The sequence below is a fragment of the Helicoverpa zea genome, chromosome 25 (genome assembly GCF_022581195.2).
Source record: "Helicoverpa zea isolate HzStark_Cry1AcR chromosome 25, ilHelZeax1.1, whole genome shotgun sequence".
Classification (NCBI taxonomy): Eukaryota; Metazoa; Arthropoda; class Insecta; order Lepidoptera; family Noctuidae; genus Helicoverpa; species Helicoverpa zea.
Genome location: NC_061476.1, coordinates 2502898 through 2515124, shown reverse-complemented (window position 1 = coordinate 2515124; position 12227 = coordinate 2502898). Strand labels below are relative to the sequence as shown.

Here is a 12227-nt window from a genome sequence, read left to right as displayed (position 1 = left end):
TAGATAAGCCGTCATTTATTTGGTAAGGAAAATGGAAAGCAACTCCTAAAAAATACTCTTATATTGTTCTTAATCCTAACTCTTTTCTCAAATAGTCTGAAACTCGTATAAGATCTGAATATCTATTGAAATAACTTACCTACCTATAATAATCTCTCTTACTTTACTATAATAAGTATGTATCTACTTGAATTTATAATACATAGTGTAAAAGGCTGTACTAAAAGTACATTTTTTTCTTTCAGGTCTTACAGCGGTAGAAAGATATTATACTTACCACTTTTATTTCACCACCACCCTAAGGTAAACTGGTCGAGAACGCCTATGGCGTTAAGTCCGACGATGTACATTGCGAAAAAAAATTGTATCAATAAAATATGCAAAACATCTAAATTAACACGGTGTTTTAAAAAATAATAGAAAGAAAACGTCCGCTACAATGTAAGATAATGCTTAGTTTCAAAAATGCACGCGTGGCGCTAGTGACAGCGTCGTATAAATTATTATTTATGATTTAATATAAACGTCAGAATAGGACTAATAACTTATATCAATAACAAAAGACTAAGTTTTTTATAAAAATTGTAATCCTAATTGGCACTTAGAACTATTATTCCAGACAATAATTGTAGCTATTCGATACTAGGTGGCGCGGCTACTCTGATAAAGTTTGACTAAGTAGTCGCAATGTAAAATGAAACTACAACTATTTTTATTTGTTTAATTTTGAATATTATAAAAGTAAATACAAAATTATTCTTTTCTTATTCTTGATTCCGAATAGAATACAATCTGAAATGAATTCAAGTTTAAAACACTTCCTATATGGAGACATAGATGGCGTAACTATCTGGCTAATTGTTTTCTTGATTCTTAACTAGATGGCAGTACGAGCAAACATAGCAAATACTGGTAAAATAATAACTATAGTATAGTTGTAGTTTAGAATAAGGAAACAAAACAAATATTTTCCTGAAAATTAAAAATTTGAAAAAAAATATGAAGACGAAATTCCATTAAGTTCCCACTAAACTCGAAACTCGGTACAAGATTATCACATTGGACGACAATTTCAAACACCAGATATGTACAAAAACTTAAAAAAAAGCAAGCCTTCAATAATTATAAGTACATTTTATTTTATATAGACAACATTTGTACTTGAATTTCTATTAAAATATTCAACTCACGGAACTCAAAAATGAAAACCAATTTTACCTCTTACAAGGTATCAATTATTCTGAACACCGAAAAGGAAACTAGCAAAAAATCAAAATCAAGAAAACGAATAGTTAATTTCATGGCGAATTAACTTTCGTGATCGCACAAATATTACTTTTGCAACGATTTTGAAAATTAAATCTCAGTCCGTGGTATAGACGAAGCACCGTGATGAAGATCACAAAATAAAATCAAATAATAATGTGCAATATTTTTTTAATTGGGATTGTCTTTTTACATTGTTTACTACCGGCCCACCTTGACAGTACGTGTGAACAGTCTTATGTAATTTCTGATAGTTCATGTGACGATAATAAGTTAGAAGATGACACCTTTCGTAGCTTACGTTCTTGGAATGGAAATTATTGGATTGGGTGGGGTTATGTCATTTTAATTGTCTTTTAATGGATCCAGATTTAAATCTCGAAGAAACAAAGCATTTGGACTCGACTGTTTTGTTTTTCTTTTCAATTTTGCTACCATTATAGGTTTTTGATGATCGTCCGCTTTATCATCGTGTACAGCATTATCAATATCCTGCAGATCTTTTTTTATCATTTTTTCTCAACTCTTCTAGTTTAATTTATAGATTATGGTTTCTATTTATTTATTCTTTCATTTGACATATTTTATTTCCAGCTCCAATTTTAGTCAGGCTCAGCGACAGTAAGGCATACATGATATTTTTGTGTTAATTGTCTCTAATATTATAACCACTTTAAGTATTTATGTTCTAGCTAACTCCAAATATCTTTGTCACCTAACTACATTATAATATGACGTCGTGGAAATTAACAAAAAAAAGTGTTTGAATCACATTTGATTTGAGCACGTCGACAAGTGAACTTTGTGTATTAAAATTGAAATCTTTTGTATGTTCTTTATTCAATATTTTAACATTTGAATAATCGCTACTAAATCAAATTCCAGAGTATGACGTGCTATTAATACCAGTACAGAAAATTCCGATCAAAACGAAAAATGTTATCTACGCACCAATGAGACAGAGATCATCAAAAAGATTAAAAAAGGATGACTTTGATAGACTTGACATTGAGTCTTATGAGGAGGCGACAGAAATGCCAGATGTAGACAGCTTTGATTATGGTAAAGACCGAGATGGAGAGAGGACTGAGGAATCTCATGATTTTGAATCTAATTATGGAGATGATAAAATTGTTGGTGGTGTAGAAGTTGATATAAATCTGTATCCCTACCACGTGTCTTATGGTACTAACTGTGGTGGAGCTATCGTTGATAAGAGATGGGTTGTAACAGCTGGACATTGTGGGTAAGATAGCTTGATGTATTTTTTCCTCACGTGGCCTAAGTTCCTTTAAATGACACTTTCATTTCATTGACCGACTTTTGTGGCAATGGTTGATAAGTTCTTTTCACAGTTATTGTAAATCTACCAACAAAAATTACTCGAAATATTATGATAATGTTTTTTTCTGCTTACCGAGTGAGTTGTAGGGTTTGTATAGAACTAGAGAACATGACAAACACCTAACCTACTTATTTGAAGTAGTGTTAACAATGATTTGCTATTTTTTCCACAGGAAAAAGCCGTACATAAGAGCGGGTTCAAAATATATAAATCAGGGAAAGAAGATATCTGTCAAAAGAGGCTATGTACATCCAATGTGGTCATCTAAGAAGAAAGACCATCCATTTGACTACGATTTCCAATTATTAGAGTTGAGTGAACCCTTGAAATTTGACGAAAATATCCAGCCAATCAAAATAGCTCACATTGAAGACATGGTTATTGGTAAAGTTGTTACAGTCACTGGTTGGGGTAATACTGAAGAAAATGTAAGTTGATATCATAATGAGGCTTATCATTGTTAAGACAATCCAGTAAAAAATATATATTTATTTTGTACCTAGTCTAATGAACATGTTTCGACTTTTAGCGCTAAATTCAGGTATTTAAAAATGGTGAAGTGGCAATTAGGAAGTAGTTTGGTTATGACACGTGATCTTGTTGTTCGTGCAATTATTTGAGCAATGCAATATGCATTGGCATAGCTAAAATTTTATCAAATGGGTATAAATCTTGAAATCCGTATTAGGAAAACGGACTGAGTACTCTAAGCCCCAAGTACATTTTTAACCAATTTGGAACCATAACACCAACATGACAATCTATAATAACGTATAAACTATGTAATATTAAATTGAATGCATATGTATACGTTTTAAATACGCATAACCGTGTTTAGTTGAAACCAAGCGGTAAATTAAAATCCCATTGGTTCCGCCCATCTACACGTTTCTATTAACTAGTCGAATGTAACAAATTGAAAACAATCATTTATAACCAGACACAGTTATTGCTTAGACTTCGCATGCTTTAGCCGTACGCCGCTTAGGCAAAATAACTATACTCAAGTTAATTCTAACTATAATTAGTAACCAATAATTTAAAAACATGAAAATTAAAAATTACGAATCACAATTTCATATGAAGGAGTGGACCTAAAACCGGTCCTTGGGGAACTCTCGATTCTATAAAACGAAAGTTAGGCAATGTTACATATTCTGTAAATGATTTACTGCTTTGATGCATGCTATTTTGTGCTTTATTTTCTGTTGTCCAGGGTCCATATTCAAATGTACTACGAGCCGTAAGAGTACCAATTATATCCAAGGAGCACTGCCAAAATGTACCGTTCCCGTACTTTAGAGGAACTTTGACAGCTAGAATGTTCTGTGCTGGGTATGCTGAAGGGAAGAAAGACGCTTGCCAGGTAAAATAACATTTTTAATAATGCTGATGATTAAGAGTAAAGTAAACGAATAAGTTAAGCCAATAACAGATACTGATCTACCATTTATAAGTATTAATATAGCTAAATTGATGAAGATGTAAGTAAACATAGATGATTTAGTACTGTAAAAAGATCAATAAACTTTAAATGACAGCATCTTAATTTTAACCGTAAGTAAGTTCAATAGTGAGATGATATATAAAGGAAATATAAACCATACTTCTATACATATTAAGATTCCACATAACCTAAATAAAGCAGAGGAGGAAATTGACAATGCTTTACAAAACAAACAGCTAATAAAGATTTGCAATTCCAGGGTGATTCCGGTGGACCCGCAGTGGCTTACGACCGTCTCCTGGGAATGGTTTCCTTCGGCTACGGCTGCGCAACTCCTGGATCTTATGGTGTCTACAGTAAAATTGCCAAAGTCAGGAGTTGGGTGGAACAGACAACTGGAATTAAATTTGACTAAACGATTTTGTACAGACTCGAAATATAATATTTTGGAACGTTGTGAATTTTATTTCTGTATCTTATTTTTGTTGTATTGTTGTTAATGTCTTGTTGTATTCATCTTCATTTTTAAAAAAGGTAATAATTTCAAAATATGCTATTATTATTTCATACTCCTGTTCTACTTGCATTGTTTATGGATGTAGCTTGTAATATTGTGTAACTTAAAAAATATTATCAAAAATCTTAAAATAGTCTTAGTCCTAGAATTCCAAATTCATATGACAAAATTAATGTAATATTGAAATTGTTATTAAAACCCCTGTTTGAAAGATGCTCGTTTCATTGATTTATGATAAGAACAAAACCCAAAATATCTGAAATTATATTTATAATTCTGGTTCTTGAAATGACCACATTTTATCTCGATCTACTGAAGATGAAATGAATTGTACTGTATTCAAACGAACGCTATTGATATCCTGGAACAAAAATGTTCAAAATGTCTAATCCCTACGCCTAGCTTTACGAAGGGGTATCGGGTTATCTGGATAAGTTGAGGGAGTCAGATAGGCAGTCCTTCTATGAAACAAAAAAAAAGAAAACCGACTAAGTGCGAGTCGGACTCGCGCACGAAGGGTTCCGTACCAGAGCAAAAATTAGCAAAAAATCACGTTGTATGAGAGCCCCCCAAAATATTTATTTTGTTCTAGTTTTCAGTGTTTGCTGTTATAGCGGCAACAAAAGTACATCATCTGTGAAAATTTCAGCTCTCTAACTATCACGGTTCATGAAATACAGCCTGGTGACAGACGGACGGACGGACGGACAGAGGAGCGAAAACAATAGGGTCCCGTTTTACCCTTTGGGTACGGAACCTTGACTAGCACTCATATGCATCCGAGTAAACTGAAAGGTGACAACATTGATTATAAAATTATGGTATACCCAGGGGAGGATTTTAGGACCTGTGTGAACAGGTCCGGCATTCTTGTAGTGTCTATTAAGTTATCTATACTAATATTATAAAGCTGAAGAGTTTGTTTGTTTGCTTGTTTGTTTGAAGGCGCTAATCTCAGGAACTACTAGTCCGATTTGAAAAATCCTTTCAGTGTTAGATAGCCCATTTATCGAGGAAGGCTATAGGCTACTTTTTATCCGGGTTCGTGCAGAGGTTTCCATAGGATGCGGGTGAAACCGCTGGCAGAAGCTAGTTATTAATATATGTTTTCAAATCAAAAAATCAAAATCATCTTTATTGTCAGGCATCAGAGGCCGATAGATAAATACCTTAATTTTTTTGGAATAAGAGCATGATTCAGCATCAAAGAAAGTGATGAATATAAAAGTGCTAATAGGCTCCCTCCGTAGAAAGACCGAGCTTCCATTGAGCTTTCTAGCTTAGCTTTCCCAACAAATAATTCAAATAGTTTTAGGGTGTTTATTGCTTTAATCATAAATTATGCAATAATATTACTGTCTTTTATAAACCATTAAAGTCCAGTTAAATCTCAATTAAACTACCAAAATCCTATGACAGCATAAGTAAATTCTTGCACACCGTTCCTAATTTTTCGCTTGATTATCAATTAACGTTTTTTAATTGAATTTTCGATTAGACATAATTAGTTTTTCGTGTTATTATGTTTTTCTTATTTATCGTCGTTTTAACAAATTTTGTCATCGTGCATGGGTAAGTGACACGTGTCTTCGTGACGTCATAATCTGATTTTTTACAGTTAAGGTTTATGTAAATGATGTCTCGGTATAGTAGTCACGACTGCTGTGTACGGGGTCATGGGTTCGATTCCCAGGCCAAGCCAAAAATGCTCTGGTGTACCACCAAGCAATCTGTCTGAAAGTTTGTGACTAATACCGCTACTGGTTATTCCGCAGACCCTCGCATGCATTTCCTGATCCTCATTTCTCCTACATGCACTCTATCCTCATCCTTCTTTTTCAATGGAAACCACGTCATAGGTTCATTTGTTAAAGATGTCAGAACAGTGAAGACCTATTCTTCCTAATGCAATTAATTGAACCAGTGAAGTCGGATATAAAACAATTATTTATGAATTAATCTATTCTAGTATAATCGGTGGTTATGAGATCGAAATCCACCATGCGCCTTACCAAGTTAACTATGGTGACGAGTGTGGTGGAGCTCTCATACATAGGAAATGGGTTCTGACTACAGCTCATTGCGGGTAAGTTGCGAAACATCGTCTTATGGTCTTCTATCTTCATAATTTTCTATTCATGGTATGCGAAGTGGAATAATAGAATAAAACAATAATAGAATAACTATCACTTTTTAGTCAGTAGTTACTTAGGATGTCAGTTAAATTAATTAGTAGGCAGGCAGTCTATTACTTAAGAAATAGTAACAGTTCGATTATCCAACTGAACTGAATTAGCAACTTGGGGTTAGGGGGAAACTCGCCTCTGGGCCGCGGCCCAGATTACACGGTATAATAACAGTCGGGAAAACTGGTCCGAATGTGCGGGCCAGATTACTATGTGAAAAAAGTGACGGAGGTAAGTCGACCCATTGGGACTTAATTTCATAAAATCCGATAGTTGTGAAATTTTTCACAGCTCAAAATCGTCAGGAGGCAAAAAGACTTAGATCTTTTTCATAATTTTCATCATAAATATAATACTTTGTCTAGATACTGGACTCCTAGTAGCTAATATAGACTTCGTTAAATAATGAAGTTCCTATAGATACTTAATTAATAATCTCAATTTATAAGTAGAACGTAAATATAGAAACATTGTTTCTTTTTATCAAAATTTTGTTCGAGTGTTACAAGAAAAAACAAATCCCCTTTTGGCAACAAGAATATTTTTGTAACACTCATTTATGTTGACGTTGGATATATTGACATCAATATAAAATAATATAAAAATGAATCGCAAAATGTGTTGGTAAGCGCATAACTCAACAACGCCTGGACCAATTTGACTAATTCTTTTTTTGTTGTGTTTGTAATTGTCAGGAGAAGGTTCTTATGAAACAAAATAGGGTAAAGTAGAGAAGTCAGTTGACGGGAGCGAAGCCGCGGGCAAAAGCTAGTTTTCGATAAAATTATGAAAAAGATCTTTATTTTTTTAGCTCCTGACGATTTTGCGATTATTAAATATATAGGTATAGGAACTAAATATGCAACAAAAACTTTAATGGGGTTTTTTAACATGCTGTAAGTAAATAAAAATAAATATTATATCCTACTTATACACACATATTCTACATATGTAAATATCCCACTATCTCCACTAATCTAGATATTAAAAAAAAAGTAAAAATAAAAACTATGTATCAAATATCTATAGGAACTTCATTATTGAACGAAGTCTATATTAGCTACTAGGAGTCCAGTATCTAGACAAAGTATTATATTTATGATGAAAATTATGAAAAAGATCTAAGTCTTTTTGCCTCCTGACGATTTTGAGCTGTGAAAAATTTCACAACTATCGGATTTTATGAAATTAAGTCCCAATGGGTCGACTTACCTCCGTCACTTTTTTCACATAGTAATCTGGCCCGCACATTCGGACCAGTTTTCCCGACTGTTATTATACCGTGTAATCTGGGCCGCGGCCCAGAGGCGAGTTTCCCCCTAACCCCTCTCAATATCCTACTGCACTTGAATTAAATTGAATACCTTTCCAAATTATTTACACCTTTAAAATCTCCTTCACCCTTTCCAGAACTAACCACACCTACATCAGAGTAGGCAGTAGTCACCGTCTCAAGGGTCCGAAGATCTTCATCAGCTCCCATATCATCCATCCGATGTATAAGCAGAAACATGAGTTCGATTACGACGTTCAACTGTTAGCGATCCGAAGCCTCCACTTCAGTAGGATGGTCTATCCCATTAACATCAGTGAGCATTTTGGACAAAACATTTATGTGGCAGGATGGGGCTATCAGAAGGAACGTGTATGTTAATTACTTACCATTCTTATTTCATTGCTTAATATAATACTAACGAAAACGTCGTAAATTGTACACTAGTACGTACACATTTTACACGCGAAGTGGGGCACCTTTTTTCGAACGAAGTTTTTGTAGAAAAATCAATGACCGAATAAGGGAGTGAGGAATCCTTAAAAGCAAGTTATGCCTGGAGAATGAACTTGGGCAAATTTGGTTAAATCATAATTACAACCGAACAAGTTTACTTCGTATTTTTAATTAAGAACGAATGTTTTTGGAATTAACATTTGATTTCTACAATATGTAGGGTGACTACCACGACACTCTTCAACAAGCCATGATCACGATGGTACCGATGAAGGAGTGCCAAACTGTGAAGAATAAGTGGTACAATCACTCCCTCACGCCTAGAATGTTCTGCGCGGGAGGGTGGGGGAGAGATGCTTGTCAGGTAACAGATTTGAAAACTGTATTCAAAACTTAGTAGAGTAGGTAGCTGTATTATAGTTCGGCCATTCAGAGAATGCGTTCCTGACACGTCGCGATTGAACTGACGACGTAATAACATTCATTGATTATTGATATAATAATGTTGTTTTAATGCTCCTCAATTGTTAAAACGGTAAACAACCAGCAAAAATATTTTTATCGTAACTGCAACGCCATTGCAAAGTTACGTCGTCAGTTCAATCGCGACGTGTCAGGAACGCATTCTCTGAATGGCCGAACTATAATTATAAGAAAATGAAAATGTACAACTTTACGTGCGGATTACTTGTCCTTGCTGATACTATACATCCTACTTATATTATAAATGTGAAAGTTTGTGAGAATGTATGGATGTATGTTTGTTATTCAATCACGCAAAAACGGCTGGACCGATTTGATTGAAATTTGGTGTGTAGAGAGGTGATAACCTGGATTAACACATAGGCTACTTTTTATCGACACACCACGCGGGCGAAGCCGCTGGCGGAAGCTAGTGTATAATATAATCTCTCCGAAACTATGAAACCGACCTATAAGAGTTGGTGCACAATCGAAAAAAAACATAAGTAGTTTTTTATTCTTGTGCGGAAAATCTCCCAAGACAGGTGAAAGGTCTTTTTTTTTAACGATGTCAAAAATCATCAAATGACCCCTCCCCCCTGACGGAGTGTCAGACTCTTACTGACTAAAAAGGCTTTTATGTACCAGGGCTGCGGTAACTCTTTTGAACAATCCCGCAGCCCCGGCAGAAGACAGGTGAAACCTCTAGTGGGAACAAGTTTCTTTATATTTCTGAGGACATTTTCTTTCAGGGCGACAGTGGTGGTCCAGCGGTGTCCCGCGGGAAACTCGTCGGCCTCTCGTCTTTCGGCTTCGGCTGCGGGCGACGAATGCCGGGAGTTTACACCAACATCTCTGAAAGCAGTATTAGAGAATGGATTAGAGAACATACTGGTGTTTAGTGTTTAGAATTATGTTTTAAATAAAATCTGGAACTTTCGCTTTGTCACTTGGGGATAGTCTAGCTTTCTAATAGAAAAAAAAGGTAGGTAGTAGTTTCAGGATACAATCAAACAGAGGAATATTTCCTCTTGATTACATTCGTATAGATTATATATATAGTCCTCCTTATCGTTTTCGATAACGGCGACCTATGGCAAGTTCACCTCCTAGCATGAGCCCTGATGTGACTGGCGAAACCGAGTTTGGATTTAAAGACCCGGTCGCAAGTGCTGCAGAATAACTGACCCGCACTATTGAGAGTATAGTTGTATGAAGGCTTAGGTCTCTCTTTTCGTAACTGGCGCTTTTCGTCTAAAGCCTCGAGTCTTTTTTCTTCGAATAACTTGACGTTTTCATAGATCGTTTTGCGCCAAGATGACCTATTTAAGGCAAGCCTCTCCCAATCTGTAGGGTGGATACCGCACGCTTTCAGATGTCTTTTGAACACGTCCTTGTAGCGAAGATATTGTCCTCCTTGCTTGCGTTTGCCTTCTGCCATCTCGGAATAGAAGATCGCTTTAGGTAGACGGCTCTTGATTACATTCGTATAGATTACAATACGATATAAACTCTTTTGCAAAAAAAGCGGGTGCCCGCTTTTAAAAACAATAGAACGCTTTACACAAAAATACCGAATCACTTAACATTGCCATCAATCATCAGCATAGACCATTTAGAGCATTTGAAAATGTTATCAAATACGCATAGATTTTCAAAAATGTTTTGATGCAACAGAAAGGTACATTAATCATGAATAAAAACTGCATTATCAGTTTTCTGAAAATCACGTCAAAAACTTTTCAAAACGCCCACGAACTTTCTACCAAGAATTAGTCCAAAACGAGTTTTAACCAGTTTCTTAGCAATACTACAAAATTCAAATTTAGAATACACTCTCACCCATGCTTGGCTAACCCTTTTGAGGCTAGTAACATACTACAGTTATTAAAACCCTTTGAAATACACTCGAAGTCCTTAAAACCAAGATTTCGCATAGGTGCCCGCTTTTTTGCAAAAGAGTGTAGTTACGTATGTATATAGCTTTGCCCAAATTATTTACCTTAATCACGGAGGAAGGAAAGACCTTATTCTACCTCATCATGAAAACTCGATCATTCGTTTTCGGGTTACCGATAAGAAAAATATAATGTTTAATAATTGTATTATGTGCAGCTGACATAAGAGAAGATTCCTAAGTAAGGAAACTACATAAACTGATCAGCACTCAATAGCTGGATTATCACGTTGTCAGTGCTATCACGGCGCTTATTACCTTTGTACCGGCAGAGGAATCAATTCAGCGTGTTCGCAGTCAATGAACTTTCAATGAGGAGTGAGGATTGAGCTAAACCCTGTCGGTGTATCTGTCGTTATGTGTCTGTATGTTTATCTGTTTTGTTGAGGATAACCAGATTTGGAGGTTTTCGGTTGAAGGTTTTTGTAGGTCAAAAGATGGTTGTGATATGGTTACGAAGGATTGAAATAAAGAACTATTTGTTTGTCACGTAAACAACACAAAAATAACAAAAGACCATATTTCACTGTGTCAAGTTTGGGCACAGGACTTATATAAGTAAAGTAAAATATGGGTAAAAACTAATGAGCATAAGGTTATCAAGGCGGATTTGAGATTTCAGACTTCAACTTTACTCAGTCAAGTGGCGTCAAAGATATATTTAGATAGTACATACAATTTAGAAAAGTTACCTGAAAAACCGCTCCCTCATACTTTGACAAACCCACCCACTTTTCCAGCGTTTAAATTATAACTTACACTTCAAAATATTACAGCTATGAAACCACCCAATATCTAATCATTCAATTCGATATACGAGCAAGCTATTGTTTTCACGGGCGCTTTAAATCGCTTTAAGCTGAACTGAGCGATGCCTAACACTGCATGTGTTGAATACTACGTTCATATTTGATGCGCCGTGTCGGCGCTGAAGGGTTAACTTGCTATCGTAGTTTGTTGGACAATGAATGTCGCGTTTTAGGGTTGATATGTGTGGATTTTTTAGATGCCATTTTAATTGCATATTTGGTATGGTTTGTTCAGGATTAAATATGTCATGTTCTTTTCTAATCTTTACCCGTTTCTAGGGCAAGTTTCGTGCAAATTGGAGTAGCCATCTGCTGTGGTTTAAGTCAGAGAATATTGATTTTATCTTAAATTCCTAATATAATTAAAAGGTTTTTTATTTGTTAGTTTGTTTGCACCCTAAATGCTCCGAAATTGCTGTACTTACCGATTTTCGAATTTGAGAAGCTACAATTCGTTTTCATGATGAAGTCATTCATACATACAAAACTCTACGTTTATAATATTTGTG

The 12227-nt window shown here is 35.1% G+C and overlaps 2 protein-coding genes across 2 annotated transcripts; both read left to right on the top strand.

Moving 5' to 3' along the window:
- The first annotated feature begins 1922 nt into the window (after window positions 1-1922).
- On the top strand, window positions 1923-4707 carry LOC124642726 (trypsin-1-like). Its single transcript, XM_047181332.1, has 4 exons — window positions 1923-2512; window positions 2784-3039; window positions 3828-3977; window positions 4318-4707. Exons 1-4 carry the CDS (start codon window positions 2220-2222, stop codon window positions 4471-4473), a joined length of 855 nt encoding a protein of 284 aa, XP_047037288.1. The 5' UTR covers window positions 1923-2219; the 3' UTR covers window positions 4474-4707.
- A 3549-nt stretch (window positions 4708-8256) lies between these two features.
- Window positions 8257-9854, top strand: LOC124642575 (trypsin-2-like). The gene is made up of 3 exons (XM_047181016.1): window positions 8257-8406; window positions 8711-8854; window positions 9705-9854. The coding sequence occupies exons 1-3, from the start codon at window positions 8257-8259 to the stop codon at window positions 9852-9854; spliced, it is 444 nt and encodes a 147-aa protein (XP_047036972.1).
- The last annotated feature ends 2373 nt before the right edge of the window (window positions 9855-12227 follow it).

Excerpts from the sequence above, each read along its gene's own strand:
- LOC124642726 (XM_047181332.1), top strand. The coding sequence starts at position 2,220 with ATGAGACAGAGATCATCAAAAAGATTAAAAAAGGATGACTTTGATAGA. Across the intron at positions 2,513-2,783 it reads GTAACAGCTGGACATTGTGG|GAAAAAGCCGTACATAAGAG; the intron begins GTAAGATAGCTT and ends TTTTTTCCACAG. Across the intron at positions 3,978-4,317 it reads GGAAGAAAGACGCTTGCCAG|GGTGATTCCGGTGGACCCGC; the intron begins GTAAAATAACAT and ends TTGCAATTCCAG.
- LOC124642575 (XM_047181016.1), top strand. The coding sequence starts at position 8,257 with ATGTATAAGCAGAAACATGAGTTCGATTACGACGTTCAACTGTTAGCG. Across the intron at positions 8,407-8,710 it reads GGGGCTATCAGAAGGAACGT|GGTGACTACCACGACACTCT; the intron begins GTATGTTAATTA and ends TACAATATGTAG. Across the intron at positions 8,855-9,704 it reads GGGGGAGAGATGCTTGTCAG|GGCGACAGTGGTGGTCCAGC; the intron begins GTAACAGATTTG and ends ATTTTCTTTCAG.